This window comes from Mustela erminea, chromosome 5 (assembly GCF_009829155.1).
Source record: "Mustela erminea isolate mMusErm1 chromosome 5, mMusErm1.Pri, whole genome shotgun sequence".
NCBI classification, from domain to species: Eukaryota; Metazoa; Chordata; class Mammalia; order Carnivora; family Mustelidae; genus Mustela; species Mustela erminea.
In genome coordinates, this window is record NC_045618.1 from 117,508,011 (window position 1) to 117,524,574 (window position 16,564).

At 37.7% G+C, this 16,564-nt stretch overlaps 1 protein-coding gene across 3 annotated transcripts in view; it reads left to right on the top strand.

The window, feature by feature from the left end:
• Positions 1 to 16,564, top strand: part of TC2N (tandem C2 domains, nuclear) — a 39,443-nt gene that overhangs the window by 1,306 nt on the left and 21,573 nt on the right. For 2 of the 3 annotated variants that reach the window (XM_032344649.1, XM_032344651.1), the window contains exons 2-3: positions 12,270 to 12,390; positions 13,730 to 13,963. In XM_032344649.1, coding sequence (XP_032200540.1) covers positions 12,324 to 12,390; positions 13,730 to 13,963 — 301 coding nt within the window. In that variant the 5' untranslated portion in view covers positions 12,270 to 12,323. Of the gene's footprint in view, positions 1 to 978; positions 998 to 12,269; positions 12,391 to 13,729; positions 13,964 to 16,564 lie in introns of those variants that run through there. The other variant, XM_032344650.1, reaches the window with a different exon arrangement.

Below are 16,564 nucleotides of genomic sequence, written 5' to 3' on the forward strand. Positions count from 1 at the left end.
TAGTTTTTGTCAATGACTTTTGTCAACTGAAGGAAAAAGTCTTCATAAGAATTTGTGTTTCTTTAAACGCTTCAAGAAAAATATTTCGAAAGTAGCTCTTGTGTTTTATTGGCTCCACGGGAATTATCATTATATTCATGAATAAAGGTAACAAAGTGAGAGATTAATTCAGGTTGAGAGAAAAGGAGTGAGGTTCTTGTAGAACGTCCAGCAGACCTGTTCGGTTGGCAGATGTGTTAGTATTGGGATTTTCTGATGTGAAAATTTGTAAATGTTAGAAGCATGGTAGATTTGGGGTTGTTAGTGCTGTGGGAGTGGAAGAAATCATTCAAGTAAGTAGAGTAAGAAGGGAAGACCAAGGATGGGAAACACCAATATTTAAGAGATGTATAGAGACAGTTGTGGAAAGGGAGGAGAAGTCAGGAAATGAGGAGGAAAGTCTACCAGACGTAGTTCATAGGAACCACTCTCCTGGAGAGGAAAGAGGTTTAATCAGGAGAGAGATCTATCTCAGTCAAATGAGTCAGAAGGATCTGGAAAATAGGAGCTGATTAAGTGTGTCTTGGCTTTGGTAGTTAGGATAGGAGGTCATTGATCTCAGCAAACACAATTTGAGCAAAATGATAAGGATGGAAGTCAAATATGAATGAATTTGAAGAGTAAATAGAGAAAGGAGAAGTAAAGATAAGGAGAGTAGAGTCCTTATTTTGAGAAACAAAGATTAGAAGGAGAAGTGACAGGGTGGTAGAAGGGAGTTTATAGTCCGTTTGGAAAGAATAGAAGGACAACAGACTAATACTTTCTTTTTTTTTTTTTTTAAGGATTTTATTTATTTATTTGACAGAGATCACAAGTAGGCAGAGAGGCAGGCAGAGAGAGAGAGAGAGAGGGAAGCAGGCTCTTCTCTGAGCAGAGGGCCCGATGTGGGGCTTGATCCCAGGACCCTGAGACCATGACCTGAGCCGAAGGCAGAGGCTCAACCCACTGAGCCACCCAGGTGCCCCCAGACTAATACTGTTATGTTAAAGTGCATCTCACGGCATTGTTCATGTCTCAGGTTTAAGTAGGAAAAGTTTAGCGCAAGTAGCTGAGTGTATTGATTAGAACTATTATAAGATTTTCATCTTCCCCCATTCAAATTATGACCACTGTCGTAGTGTTTTGGTCTGGTGGGTTCAGGTGTTATCAGTGGTAAAAGAACACTTTCACAAACTGTGTTCAATGGCATTTCATCTGAGTTCCCGTACTGTGATACTCCCACTGTACACTTAAGACATGTGATTCTACTTGTATAATATCTCCATGATTCTTCCCAATATTTTATGTAGAAATCAGATATTTTGATTAAATCAGAATTCATGAGGCATATGTCAGGGGCTTTGCTTCAATTATTATTATGCATTCAAGGGATAATGCTCTTAGGTGAAAATTTCTTTATAATGAGCTCTACTTCAGTCATCATTGAAAGTTTAATTTTTTTATTGCTGTTCAGACACAGTGTTTTATGTGTATTTATGTTTGAATATGAAAACAATAGCTAAAATGGAAGAGGCCAAAAATCCAGTGTTGCCAAGGGTGTAGAGCACCTGGAACTCCTGTACTCGGCTGGTAGAAGTGTAAATTGGTAAATCATTTTGGAAAAGTGTATCAGCTACGGCAGATCATGTGCAGAAGCTATGTTCAAGCTATACCTGACAAAATTCTAGAAAATGCATGCTAGTTGAAAGCAACAGAAAACCGTTTAGTGGTTACTTGAGGATGAGGCAAGGGAAAGTAATGAGGGATGTGTTGGAAAGACGTGTGAGAAAACTTCTGGTGTTGGTAGGTTATTCATTTTCTTGATTGTGAAGATGCTTTTACAAATGTATACCTATGTTTGACTCATGAAATTATACATTTTATTTATTTATTTAAAAAAAGATTTTATTTATTTGACAGAGATCACAAGTCGGCAGAGAGGCAGGCACCCTGAAATTGTACATTTTAAATATGTGCAATTTAAATATGTGCAAGTCAGTACTTAACTAAGGCTGTAAAAAAAGTAAATAAAATAGTGGAAGAAAACACACTATTATTTTTTCTTTTCCTTTCTTTTAAAGATATTTATTAATTTATTGGACAGAGAGAGACACAGCGAGAGACGGAACACAAGCAGGGGGAGTGGGAGAGGGAGAAGCAGGCTCCCTGCTGAGCAGGGAGCAAGATATGATAAGGGGGCTCGATCCCAGGACTCTGGGATCATGGCCTGAGCTGAAGGCAGGTGCTTAATGGCTGAGCCACCCAGGAGCCCTCTTTCTTTTTAAAAAGATTTTATTTATTTATTTGAGAGAGAGAGAGCAGAGGGCAGGAGGATGGGCAGGGAGAGGGATGGGGAGAAGCAGAAGCAGACTCCCCACTGAGTAGTAACTCTGACATGGGGGTTCGATCCCAGGACCCTGAAATCATGACCTGAACCTAAGGCAGATGTTTAGCTGACTGAGCCATCCACATGCCCCTATTTTTTTCTTTTAAATATTATCATTATCTTAAGATGATTGGATTATTGATAATTTTTATTTTTTTCATATAGTTTTAAGTATTTTTCATATTTGCTGCCATGGCTATGCATTTCTTTAATTTTTAAGTGAGAAATTATTTTATATGTACAAAATAGTACTTTTGACAATCCATAGATTTAGAGTACAAATAAAAGCCACTGTATTGGGGCGCCTGGGCAGCTCAGTGGGTTAGGGCCTCTGCCTTCGGCTGGGGTCATGATCCCGGGGTCCTGGGATCAAGGTCCGCATCAGGCTCTCTGCTCAGCGGGGAGCCTGCTTCCCTTCCTCTCTCTGCCTGCTTCTCTGCCTACTTGTGATCTCTGTATGTCAAATAAATAAATAAAAATCTTGGGGCGCCTGGGTGGCTCAGTGGATTAAGCCGCTGCCTTCAGCTCAGGTCATGATCTCAGTGTCCTGGGATCGAGCCCCGCATCGGGCTCTTTGCTCAGCGGGAGCCTGCTTCTCTCTCTCTCTCTCTGCCTGACTCTCCGCCGACTTGTGATCTCTCTCTCTGTCAAATAAATAAATAAAATCTTTAAAAAAAAAAATCTTAAAAAAAAAAAAAGCCACTGTACTTATATCATGCTTTAGAGCTAATACATTGTCAGTATTTTCAAAGCCCTGATTGTATCTTCTTCTCTGCATCTTTTTTTCCCCCACACTCTTTGATTTTCTATATAGTTTTGCTACATAAATAATATAAAGTTTAGTTTTGTCTATTCTGTGACTTTTTTTGCACATTATGAGACTCATTGGTATTGATATTATAGTTCATTTACTTTTTATTGTTCTATATCTTTCCACTATATGACTTTACCATCGTTTATCTATCTCCCTGTTAATGGATATCTAGAGGTGTTTTCAGTTTTTTTTTTTTAATTTAATTTTTACTTTTTGCCATTAAAAACTTCTGTCATGGCCTTTTTTTTTTTTTTTTTTTTTTTAAGATTTTATCCATTTACTTGAGAGAGCGTGTGTGAGTAGGGGGAGGGGCAGAGGGAGAAGGAGAAGCAGACTTCCCACTGAGCACAGAACCCAGCACTGGGGCTTGATCCCGGGACCCTGAGATTAAGACCCAAGCTGAAGGCAAATGCCCAGCTGACTGAGCCACCCACATGCACCTGTTAGGGCCATTCTAATCCATGTCTCTGCCTAGGAGTAGAGTTGTGGGTCTTCTGTTCTGCTAGATAATGCTGAATTGTTTTATAAAGTGGTTGTACCAGTTTATACTTTCACAGGCAGTGTGTTAAGTGTTCATTTAAAAAAATTTTTTTTAAATTTGACAGACAGAGATCACAAGTAGGCAGAGAGGCAGGCAGAGAGAGAGAGAAGAGGAAGCAGGCTCCCTACTTAACAGAAAGCCTGATATGGGGCTCTATCCCAGGACCCCAGGATCATGATCTGAGCCGAAGGCAGAGGCTTTAACCCACTGAGCCACCCAGGCGCCCCTGAAGTGTTCATTTTGTTCCCTTCCTCAACATTTGAGGCATTTGTACAATATTTGTAGTTATCTGAATTGTTTCTTTTCCACAGTCTGGTGGGTGAGAATTGGTACTCCATTAGAGGTTTAATTTACATTTCCCAAACCTTCCATAATTCCTCTTCCATGAGATGTCTGTCTTTTGCCTATTTTTTTTAAACTTTTATAAGATTATAGAAGTTGTATTTATTTATTTGTGGTACTAATTCTTATCAGTTATGCATGTGGCAAATATCTTTTCCCTAGTAAGTGGCTTGTCTTTTACTTTATGTGGTGTTTTTTCTGTTCGTTTACTTTATGTGGTTTTTGGTGGATGCATTCTATAGTGTAGTTGAATATGTCAGCCTTTTCCTTTACAGTTTGTGATTTTGGCATCTTGTTTGACACATCTATCTCTCCCTTGAGGTTGTAAAGATATAGTCTGATGTTTTCTTCTGAAAGCTTTAAAATACTGCCTTTCATATTTATGTCTTTAATCCATGTGGCATTGATTTTTGTGTGGTGTGAGGTGGGGATCCAGTTTCTTTTTTTTTCCATTATGGGTAATCAGTGTTTCCCAGAATCATTTACTGAATATTCTGGTTTTCCTCCCAGTGATCTATAAACATCATATGTCAAGTTTCTATATATGTGTGCATATGTTTCTTTGTTTGGTCTCTTTGTGTATCCTGCCTGCAATCTTATTTACTATAGTTGTATAAAGAGATAGGATACCTAAAAGAATGAGTCATCTACTCATAGTTCTTTTGAAACTAGACTCCCCTTCAAATTAATTTTTTTCTAAAGTAGACTTTTCTTTGGAATATATTTTTAATCTTAAATATCTACTGTAATCCACTGAGGTCACAAGTAATACTGAAGCTACTTTATATTTTTTATCATTTATTTAATTTTTTTAGAGAGGGAAATGGGGTAGGGATGGAGGAGAGAGAGAGAGAGAGAAAGAGAGTGCAAGCGAGCGAGAGCGAAAGAAAATCTTAAGCAGGCTCCACTCCCAGCACGGAGCCCCACTTGGGGCTTGATCTCACAACCCTGAGATCATGGTGTAAGCTGAAATTGAGAGTTGTATGCTTAACTGACTGAGCCACCCAGATGCCCTATAAAACTGAAGCTACTTTAATGTAGACTGTCTTTGGTTTTTGCAAATCCTGTCCTAACTCACTGGAGTTCGTTTTAACTTGAGAAGTAAATATAGAATTTTCATTTGGGGATATAGTTAAGATGTTTAGGAGAAACTTCACACTGCAAATAGCTAAGAATACTTTATTTAAATTTTTTAAAAAGGTACTTAGGAATTAATTACGCCAAAACATAAAAGAAAGCTGAAAATCTGAGAGTAGAGGAGCCCTTAAGTCTTATTTGCTCTGAGAGCATTTGCTGAACTGGGGGTACTTAATTAGATTTGATTAAGAACTTGGTGAATTTGCAGGAGGCATAGTTAGAAGTCAGCCCTGGGCTTATTCAAGGCAAGCTAACAAAAGACTCTCTGCCGTTAATTCTGAGATTCCCAAAGGTGTGTGGTGTCAAGGACTAAAACTCACCCTACCTCTTTGAAAGATCTGTAAGGAAAGTTGCCTTGATGCCAAGTAAAATGAGGGAAGAAAACCTGTCCTCGGGAAATTGTAATAACCAGTGTATTGGCAGTGGTGGGGCCTGGTTCACATCGCATTGGTGGTCCAAAAACATTTCATGGTGTAATTTTTTTAAAATCTTATTTTTCTTTATATATAATTCACATACCATAAAATTCACGCTTTTGAGGTGTACAGTTCAGTGGTTTTTTATGTGTTCACAAAGCTGTGCAACTATCATCATTAATTCTAGAATATTTTTCTTTAGCCCGGAAAGAAACCTTGTACACATTAACAGTCACCCCTCATTTCCTCCTCTCCCCCCAACCCCTGGTAGTCACTGCTGTACTTTCAGTTTCTCTGGCTTTGCTTATTCTGGGCATTTCATATTAATGAAATGATACAATATGTGGTCTTTTGTGTCTTGCCTTTTCACTTAGCATAATGGTTTTAAGGTCTATCCATGTTGTAACACAAATCAGTATTTCATTCCTTTTAATGGCAGAATAAGATTCCCTTCTGTGGGTGTAACACATTTTATTTTTCTGTATGTTAGGTGATGGACATTTGGGTCATATCCACTTTTTGGCTATTATGAATAATGCTGCCATGAACATTTGTGTATAAGTTTTTGTGTGGATATATATTTTTCATTCTTGTAGTATAAAAGACTTAGGGAGTGAATTCTTGGGTCATATGGTAATTCTGTTTTTAAGTTTTTGAGGAACTGGTGAACCATTTTCCAGATCAGCTGCACTATTTTTCATTCTCACCAACAATCAGTGAGGGTTCCAGTTTCTCCATATCTTTGCTAACACTTGTTTTTGTCTATCTTTTTGATTATAGCCATCCTAAGTGTATGTGGATTGGTATTTCATTGTGGTTTTCACAATAACTAATAACTGATGATGTTAAGCACCTTTTCATGTGTTTATTGGGTATTTATCTGTCTCTGGAGAAATATCTATTCACATCCTTTGCCCATTTTTCAGCTAGAGTCTATGTCAAGGTATGAATTTAAAGTGATTTGGTAAGGGGCACCTGTGTGGCTCAGTCAGTTAAGCATCTGACTCTTGATTTCAGCTCAATTCTTGATCTCAGGGTTGTGAGTTCAAGCCCGATGTTGGGCTCCGTGCTAGGCATGGAGCCTGCTAAAATAAAATAATATGGTAAACAAATGCAGATATTCTCTGAGAGTATATTTTCATCTTTGGCTTAAAAAGTTCTATGAGTAAAATTTCAAGGTCCCTGAATAATTTGTCAAAGATAATCAAATGCACAGGAAACAAGACAACCTGAATAAGAATTAGCAGAAACAACAGATAGACATAAACTTACAAAATCTTACATATTGGAATTGCCAGTCATAGATTATTAAAATAACCATGATGGGGGGATACCTGGGTGGCTCAGTCGGTTGAGCATCTAACTCTTGCTTTCAGCTCAGCTCATCATCTCAGTGTTGTGAGCGCCCTGCTCAGCAGGGAGTCTGCTTGAGATTCTCTCTCTCTCTCCCTCTGTCCTTCCTCCCCTAACTCAAATAATTAAATAAAACTTAAAAATTTAAATAATTATGATGGGCTATATTTAAGAAAATAAAAGCCAAGTTCGTTTTTTTTTTTCTGCTTTTGAGATTTCCTCTTTATCACTGGTTTTGACCCATGTTATTATAATGTGTCTTGGCATGGTTTTCTTCATACTTCCTATGCTTGGTGTTTGTTGAGGTTCTTAGATCTGTGGTTGGTAGTTTCAAATTTGAAGAATGTTGGTATTATTTCTTCAAGTATTTTTTTCTGCCTCCCCCATCTCCTTCATGGACTTTGGTTACATGTATATTAGGCTGTTGGAAATTGTCCCATGGGCCACAGATGCTCTTTTGTCTTTATTCTTCTTTGTTCTTTGTTTTATTTTGGGTAATTTCCTTAACTATATCTTCAAGTTCATTAAGCTTTTCCTTGGCAATATCTGATCTGCTTTTAATCCCATCCAGTGTATTTTCCATCTCAGATATTGTAATTTTCATCTTTAGAAGTTGGGTCTTTTTTTCTATCTTTCATGTCACTCCTTTTTGAACATATAGAGCCAGTCAGATGGTTTTAATATCCTTAAATGTTCATGTCATTTCTAGGTGGGAACCAGATTTGATTTTTCTTGTCTTTCTTTCTTTCTTTTTTTTTTTTTTTTAAAGATTTTATTTATTTTTAACAGACAGAGATCACAAGTAGGCAGAGAAGCAGGCAGAGAGAGAGGGAGGAAGCAGGCTTCCGGCTGAGCAGAGAGCCTGATGTGGAGCTCGATCCCAGGACCCTGGGATCATGACCTGAGTCGAAGGCAGAGGCTTAACCCACTGAGCCACCGAGGTGCCCCTCTTTCTTTCTTTCTTTCTTTTTTTTTTTTTGCATGTTTGGGAATTTTTTATTAGATGCCAGAATTGTACTTTGTGTGCTGGATATTATTTAGATTTTTATTAATTTTTTTTTTTTTTTTTTTTTTTTTTGCTTTGGAACATAGTTTTTTTGAAAATGGTTTAATCCTTTTGAGTCTTGCTTTTTCAATTTGTTAGGTGGAAAGCAGACTAGCGTTTAGGGCTCTTTATTTCTCACTGAGGAAGCCAGACCCTTCTGAGTATTCTACCCAATATCCTGTGAATTATGTGGTTTCCCAGTTTGGTTGGTGGGGACAGGCATTAATACCAACATTCATGGGTGTTGGTATGGTTTTTGTAATCTTTTCTGGTAGTCTTTGCCCAGACTTGTAATTTGATTGCACTCATGCTCTGATCAGTACTCTGCTGGGTACTGGAGTGGGACCTTCTACTGACGTTGTGGTTCTCCATACACCTCTCTGCCCTCTAGGAGTTGTCCAAGCAAACTCTGTCTGCTTTATTATCCACATAAACTTGTTTCCTTTGCTGCATTCCTCCCCCATAGTCCCCAGTTCATTATCTTAAAGGTCATCGACCTTTTCCCCAGAAGCACTAATTGTTTTTAAGCAGTCCTCCCACAGCCCTCTCAAGTATTTGCAGGCTGACTGGGGTCAGAAATGTGGTTTGATGAATTTATTAATTCATTAATTTTTATACGAACTGGTTTTTCTGCTTTGTTCCCTTTTCTATCAACTACATAGCTGCTTTCCTATTATATTCCCAGCACCATATAGCGTGCTGAGTGTGAAGTATAATACCGTTTCTGAAAAGTTTATGTTTTAGACGGGGAGAGAGAACAAGTGTTACAAATGTCAAGAAAAATATAATTTTTTTAAAAAGTTCACTGGATGTTTACAAATGAGAGAAATTAATATAGTCCGAGTGGTCAAGGAATGCATTCTTTAAACTAGGGTTGAAAAGGTATTTTGAAAATATATAAATTTCTAAAAAATATTTATTTTAGAAAGGGAGAGAGAGAATGAGCTGGGGCAGGAGCAAAGAGAGAGGGACGAGCTGACCCCACTCTGATCTCATGACCCTGAGATCATGACCTGAACCAAAATCAAGAGTTGGATGCTCCACCAACTGAGCCACCCAAGTGCCCTGAAAATGTATAAATTTTTAAAACAAATTTGTTACAAGATGATAATGGAAGAAAAGGTGTTGTTTATATATGTGCTGCTGAAGCGAACACGAAAAGATGCTGTTTATAAAAGGCATATACTTAACAAGGAAAGGTCTGCACTTACATGAAAAAAACTGTAAAAACTCCCACAGATACAAATGCAGATTTGAACAAATGTTCTGGGTAGGCATACACAACATCTTAAGAAGGTTAGGTTTTTCTAAAATCATTTATAAATGTAACAGAATCCTAATGAAAATACCATTAGGTTTTTTTTTTTGGGGGCTAGACAGATTATGAAGTTTATTTGCAAGAACTGATAAGCAGGATAGATAGGAAAACCTTGAAATTGAAAAGCAGTAGGGATGGGAACTAGCCCCCCTACATATGTAAGCCTGTTATTATAAGCCATTATAATTTTAAAATGTGGTACAGGAAAAGACAGACCAAGTGCAGAGAATAGAAAATACAGAAATAAGCCCAATTTTATATAGAAATTTAGTCTGTAATAAAGACAGCATTCTAAAATCATTGACGAAAATATGGAATTTTAAGTAAATGGTGATATTTTGATACCAGAATAGCCAATTGGGAAAGGAAGGATTGACTCTACTTCTCATACTGCACACCAGGCTGTTCGTAATAGAAAGTAACACCGGGCTAAGTATTAGAAGAAACCATGAGTGAAGTCTTTTATGACCTATGTATGCAGAAAACTTTCTTGTGACTCCAAATCTAGAAGCAAAAAGGGAAAACACAGATAAGTAAAACTACATGTGTGTATATCCAAACACTTGTATGTTTCTATTTATCTGTGTGTATATATATTTATATATATTTATATACATTTATATACATTTATTTATACACACACATTCTCTTCCTTTCCCATAACAAGGCAATGACAGCTAGAAGAATGTTTGCCACTTAATATTATGGATAATGTGTTAATCTCTCAAATATATAAAAATCCTCCAAAACTGAGGCAGAAATGACCAAAATAGCTTTATAGAAAGATGAGCAAGAGATAATGAACAGGGAATTCATAGAAACAAATACAGATTAGCCTTTTATGAAAAGGTGCCCACCTTCACAGTGAAAGAGATGCAAATTAAAACAACACGAGATGGGGTGGCTGGGTGGCTCAGTGGGTTAAGCTTCTGCCTTCCATTCAGGTCATGATCCCAGGGTCCTGGGATTGAGCTCTCTGCTTAGCAGGGAGCCTGCTTCCTCTTCCTCTCTCTCTCTCTGCCTGCCTGTCTGTCTGTCAAATAAATAAATAAAATCTTAAAAAAAAAAAAACCCCACACAACACGAGATACCATTTCTTTCCCATCAGATGGGCAAAAGTCCAGCATTTTGACAAATATTTTTTGGTGACCGTGTTTGGAAGTAGAGCTCGGGTATTACACTGAGAAGATACAGCTTATGACCTGCTAAAGGGGGAGGTGTCAGTCACCTCTGGGGGTTGGTGGGTAGCTCCCTCATCATCTGAGTTCCCACTTTGGGGAAGTGGAAACCCCCCGGGGTTGATTTGATTAAAGGCGCCATTTCAGTACACCCACACAAAAGAAGTAAAGTCAGAAGATTTGTTACTTAGAGATCCCAGAAACAACTGGGGACACAGAGATGAATTAAGATTCACTATGAATTGATAACTCTTTAGTCTGGGTGATAGGGGTTTTCTTATACCATTTTATCATCTTTTGTAAACACTTGAAATTTTCCATGAAAAATGTATGGAGTATAAATATGCATAAATGAAGAGAGTGCATTTGGAATTAAGTGAGTGAGGCCAGGGTGGGCAATTGGATGTGAAGTTCTTCAACAATTTTATGTTCCTGATTAATTTATAACAGACTCCTGGGGCACCTGGCTGGCTTAGTTGGTATAGCATGTGACTCTTGATCTTGGGGTTGTAAATTCAAGCCCCATGTTGGGTGTAGAGATTACTTTAAAATAAAATGTAAAAAAAAAAGTAAAAAAAAAAAAAAGGTAAAATAAAACTGACTCCCTTTATTTCCAGTTTTTTTATTTGTGGTTTAGGTAACTGGTATCTGAGTGTGTATGGATGTATGTAATACAGTGTTTAAGATGTATTTTTCTCTTTGTGTAATTCTAAATGTTAAACCAACTTATAAAGTATGAAGTTGTTTATTGGCCCCATTATGGGACCTTTGGATTTCCAAAAGAACTGATGTGGAAGAAGTAAAATTTTTCTCACACTTTTTATGTGTGCCATATTTTCTTGGAAATTTTGCTTGGGCATTGATTTGGATATACCTGGCAAAAAGGAAAATTGAAGGTGGAATTTTTAAAAATTATTTTTAATTAACATATATTATTAGCCCCAGGGTACAGGTCTGTGAATTGCCAGGTTTACACACTTCACAGCACTCACCATAGCACATACCCTCCCCAATGTCCATAACCCAACCACCCTCTCTCTACCCACCCCCTACCCCCGCAACCCTCAGTTTGTTTTATGACAGTAAGAGTCTCTTATGGTTTGTCTCCCTCCCGATCCCATCTTGTTTCATTTTTTCCTTCCCTACCCCCCAAGCCCCCGACTCTGCCTCTCAAATTCCTGGTATCAGGGAATCATATGATAATTGTCTTTCTCTGATTGACTTATTCTGCTCAGCGTAATAGAGGGTGGAATTTTTCTTTCTCTCTCTCTTTTTTTTAAAGATTTTATTATTTATTTGACAGACAGAGATCACAAGTAGGCAGAGAGGCAGGTAGAGAGAGAGAGGGGGAAGCAGGCTCCCCCCACTGAGTAGAGAGCCCGACATGGGGCTCAATCCCAGGACCCTGGGATCATGACCTGAGCCAAAGGCAGAGGCTTTAACCCACTGAGCCACTGAGACACCCCAATTTTTCCTTTTCTTTTTTTTCCAGATTTGACATTGAGATAGTTCAGTTAGTGATTTTTGAGTATGTCATTTTAATAACTTATAAGGAGGCTGGCTCATACAAAATTACATATAAGGTGAAAAATCTATCTTCTCTAAACATTTTTGCTTTGTATTCCTCATTCATCTTAGAAAGACAGATAATATGATTTATTTAGTGATACCTAATGGCATTAAGCATGATCATGTTAACTTGTTTTCTATTCTACCAACAGATTAATACTAAAATTGGAAGTTTATCAATTGCTGGATATTGGAAATTGGATGTAATGGCAGCAGAATTTATAAAGAGTTGCTGTAGAGGATGTTTCTATGGTGGCACAGAAAAGCATAATTGTGAGTTTGGCTTCTTTTGACTTCAACAAACTTGTATTTAGTGTCTTTTTTATTTGTGGCATTTTGTAATATAAAGATAAGTGAGATGTATTTCCTAACTTCGTGGGGGAGACAGAAACATAAATAAGAGGCATACTAGGTAAGTATTAAAGTACCCTGGAGTATGGAAGGAGAGAGATAAATTCAGCATTAACTCTGGAGACACCCTAGGACATCACCATGGAGAGGATGGCATTTGGTATGGGAGTCTAGAGAGGATTTCGGCATCTGGGTCGGCAGAAGGCAGTATGAGTAGGTAAAAATTGGAACTGGGTGTGAGAGGTGGTTGAAATTGTACAGGCAAAGGCAGGGAAAGAAAAGTGTTGGGTGTGTTTGGGGACAGTATACTCTGGCAAATGCTTTCATTTGAATAGAGACGATTTCTAGTTTATGAACAGTGCATTAAAAAACTGCCTTTCACAAATGAAAGGCTGCTGGAGAGGAGACCCATTATTTCATCAAGACCCCATATTTATCAAGGACTCCTGGAGAGTTCCCATTAAATTGCATGGTCTCCTCCTCTCTTCAGAGTTGTGACAGGAACTTTATTTTTCTCTGGCTTTCTCTTGTATTCCTTCATCTAGAGTATAGCTTCCTAGTATATTTGAGTACGAAGCCTTCTTTTTGCATTAAAACATTTCATAATTCCTACACAGTAGTAGTTGTACTTTCATTTCTGAAGTCAACAGACAGTACTAATTGTACATAAAGATGAACTCTGGGTGTTCTTTACCTCCCCATCCGAAGTCATCAGCCTTTGAGACAGAGCCAAAATGGGTCACAGAAGCTAGAACAGGGAAAGTTGCCATTATATTAGGGTAAAAATACATTTTATTTTGTGATTGGGTGAAGGTTTTTGTAGACTTGGAGACCTTTAGCTTTTTTTCAGAATTCTTTTATATATTTAAGACTGATGTTAACCACCAGTACTGACAACAAGAATTGCTTTGTTGACAGTATTTTACTTAAAAGAATCATGGAATTAACTACAAAATAAACTTGTTTTCCATCTGTGAACTCTTGTGGGGATGAGTTGCTTTAAAAACTGCTTTTACCATTATGATAAGTTGATATACTTTAGAAATAATATATTAATTTCTCAAATATTGCCTGGACAGAATTAATATAGATTCCAGAAGTGCTTGATAGGAAAACTACATAGAGGTTTCTGTATTAGCAGTTTGTTCTAAAATGATGAAGTAAGTACCAAAGTATGCTAACTTTAGATTATTAGAGATAACTCTACATTCATACTTGTGATTTTTCTTTTTTCTTTTCTTTTTTCTTCTTTTACATGCAGTTTCCAGGGAGAGAGACTTTCAAGCAGCAGTCTCAGAGACTCAGGATACCCCTGTCTCTGTCCCTCCATTGACTGCTGTTTCGGTAAAGCCTCAGGTTGGCTGTACTGAGGATTACTTGCTTTCCAAATTACCATCTGATGGCAAAGACGTACCATTCGTGGTGCCCAGGTTTAAGCTCTCATATGTTCAGCCCAGGGTACCAGGAACTCTGTCACATCTGGAGGAACTTGAAGGTAAAAAAATGACACGCAGGATATAAAGATCAACACATAGCATTTAAATGCTATTGTTTCTGTGATTTTGCTCTTTTATAACTTGAGAGTTTTAAAGTTGTTTTATGTATAACTATTTATTTATTTATTTATTTTTGTTTTGCTTTTTCTGCAGAGGAACTTAATGTATAATATTTTTGACAGGTCCCGTTATGAAATCTGATCACAACCAACGCACATTTGTGTGTAGATGTGGCCTTTTAAAAAAAAATTTAAGATCAATTAACATACAGTGTATTGTTAGTTCAAGAGTTTAGTCAGTTGAATTTAACACACAGTGTTCATTCCATCACATGCCCTCCTTAATGCCCATCATCCAATTACCCCATCCCCTCACGCACTTTCCCTCCAGCAAACCTCAGTTTGTTTCCTATGATTAAGTGTCTCTTATGGTTTGTCTCTCTCTCTCTGGTTTCATCTTTTTTTTTTCCTTCCCTTCCTCTATGTTCATCTGTTCTGTTTCTTAAATTCCACAGATGAGTGAAATCATAGGATTTTTGTCTTTCTCTGACTGACTTATTTTGCTTAGCCTAATACTCTCTAGTTCTATCCACGTCCTTGCAAATGGTAAGATTTCTTTTCTTTTGAATGACTGACTAATATTCCATTGTATATGCAACTTCTCAGTCTAAATAGCCACTTGAGTGAGATAGATTCTTTGGGTAGATTTTGGCTGATGTTAGAGGCCTGTGGAATTAAGATGATAAGAAGAAGCAACATGAAATTCTTGTATTTTAAAAATAATTTGCTTTAGTCATTGAAACACTGTCACAATGTTTTCCCCCCTCAAAATTTTTTTGTGAAAAATTTCAAACATACAAAGAAGTTGAAAGACTATAACAGTGAATACCCATATATTCACCACATAGAATTGATCATTAATATTTTACCATACTTTATCACATATCTATCTATTGGTTCTTGTATCTGTTATTAGTCCTTTATGAGTTGGAGGGGTGTGGAGAACACATTTCACAATAAATTGAAGACACTGATACATTTCCTTCCGAATACTTAAGCATATATATACTTTATCAGAGTTCAGTATCTGTTTACAATTTTCTTCTTTTGACATAAACCTTATACAAAATGAACTGCCTCAGTTTTGAGGTTTTTTTTGTTGAGTTTGGAATAATGCATTAACATTGCAATCCAAACTCCTATCAAAATCTAGAATATTTGGGACGCCTGGGTGGCTCAGTTGGTTAAGCAGCTGCCTTCGGCTCAGGTCATGATCCCAGCGTCCTGGGATCGAGTCCCACATCGGGCTCCTTGCTCGGCGGGGAGCCTGCTTCTCCCTCTGCCTCTGCCTGCCATTCTGTCTGCCTGTGCTTGCTCTCTCCCCTCTCTCTCTCTGATAAATAAATAAAAAAAAAAAATCTAGAATATTTTTCCAAATATGATTTTCTGCCTCATCCTTTCTTCTCATTCTGGGACTCCAATTAGACATATGTTGGACCTTTTTATATTGTTTTATGGACCTCTGAGACTTCTTTTGCTTGTTGTTTACCATTTCCCCCACCCTTAAGATTGGATATTATTGATTTTCAAGTTCACTCTTTCCTCTGTCATACAGCTGTTAAGCCCATCAAGTGAATTTTTATTTTAGACATTGTGTTTCTCAGTTGTTGAATTTACATTTGGTTCTTTCTCATATATTTTGTTTCTTTGCTGTGATTTTGTTTTCTTTTTTTTTTCATTACCGTAAACCTATTTTCTTCTATGTCTTTGGGCTTTAATATGTTTCTCTGTTAATTCTAACATCAGAGTCATTTAGGTTTGGATTCTATGGTTTGTCTTTTTTGGCGGGGGGTGGGGGAATGGGTCACCTTTTCATGTTTCATTGTGTATGGAGTAATTTTGGATTGTATTCTGGATTTGGGATGTTGTGCCATGGACACTTTAGAGTCCATTATATTACTCTGAGGTAAGAGGGATCCCCCCCTCCTTTTTTTCTTTCTTTTAACCAGGCAATGAACTTTGTTGGACTATGCTGCAAATTCTTTGTCTTTGATGGCAGCTCTTATCTCACCTTGGTTTTTGTATCCTTCGTTGGAGTCTGTCCCGCATATGTGTGGCTTAGGGATCAGCCAGGTGTTTGAGCAGACTTTATTCACAGAATTTGGGGCTTTTTCCTTTCCAAGATACCCACCTTACTTTCTAGCAGCTGTGGTAGCTCTGAACTCTACCCTCTGGTTCTTTAGGCCAGAAAGAGTGTGGATTTTCTTTTGGCATTTTATCTGCCCTGTGCAGCACCAACTTTGGCTTGTGCTAAAGCAGACAGTCATTAAAAACAGATGGCCATTCCCTTTCTTCCAAGAGTCAGTGCTGTCCTGAATATGCCCTGCTTCTGCTCACTCTCCAGTGCCTTCAGGGTTTTTGTTCATTCTCTTTTTGGTCTACAGTGTACTGTTTTTATCTGCAGGAGACTTGGGTTTGGTAGGAGTGATCCATCTTCCTTCCATCTTTACTTCCTTCCTTCCGTCCTTCCTCCTTCCCCCCTCCCTTCCTTTTTTCCTTCTTTCTTCAAGGAAAGAAGAACCCCATGCTTGGCCCACCATC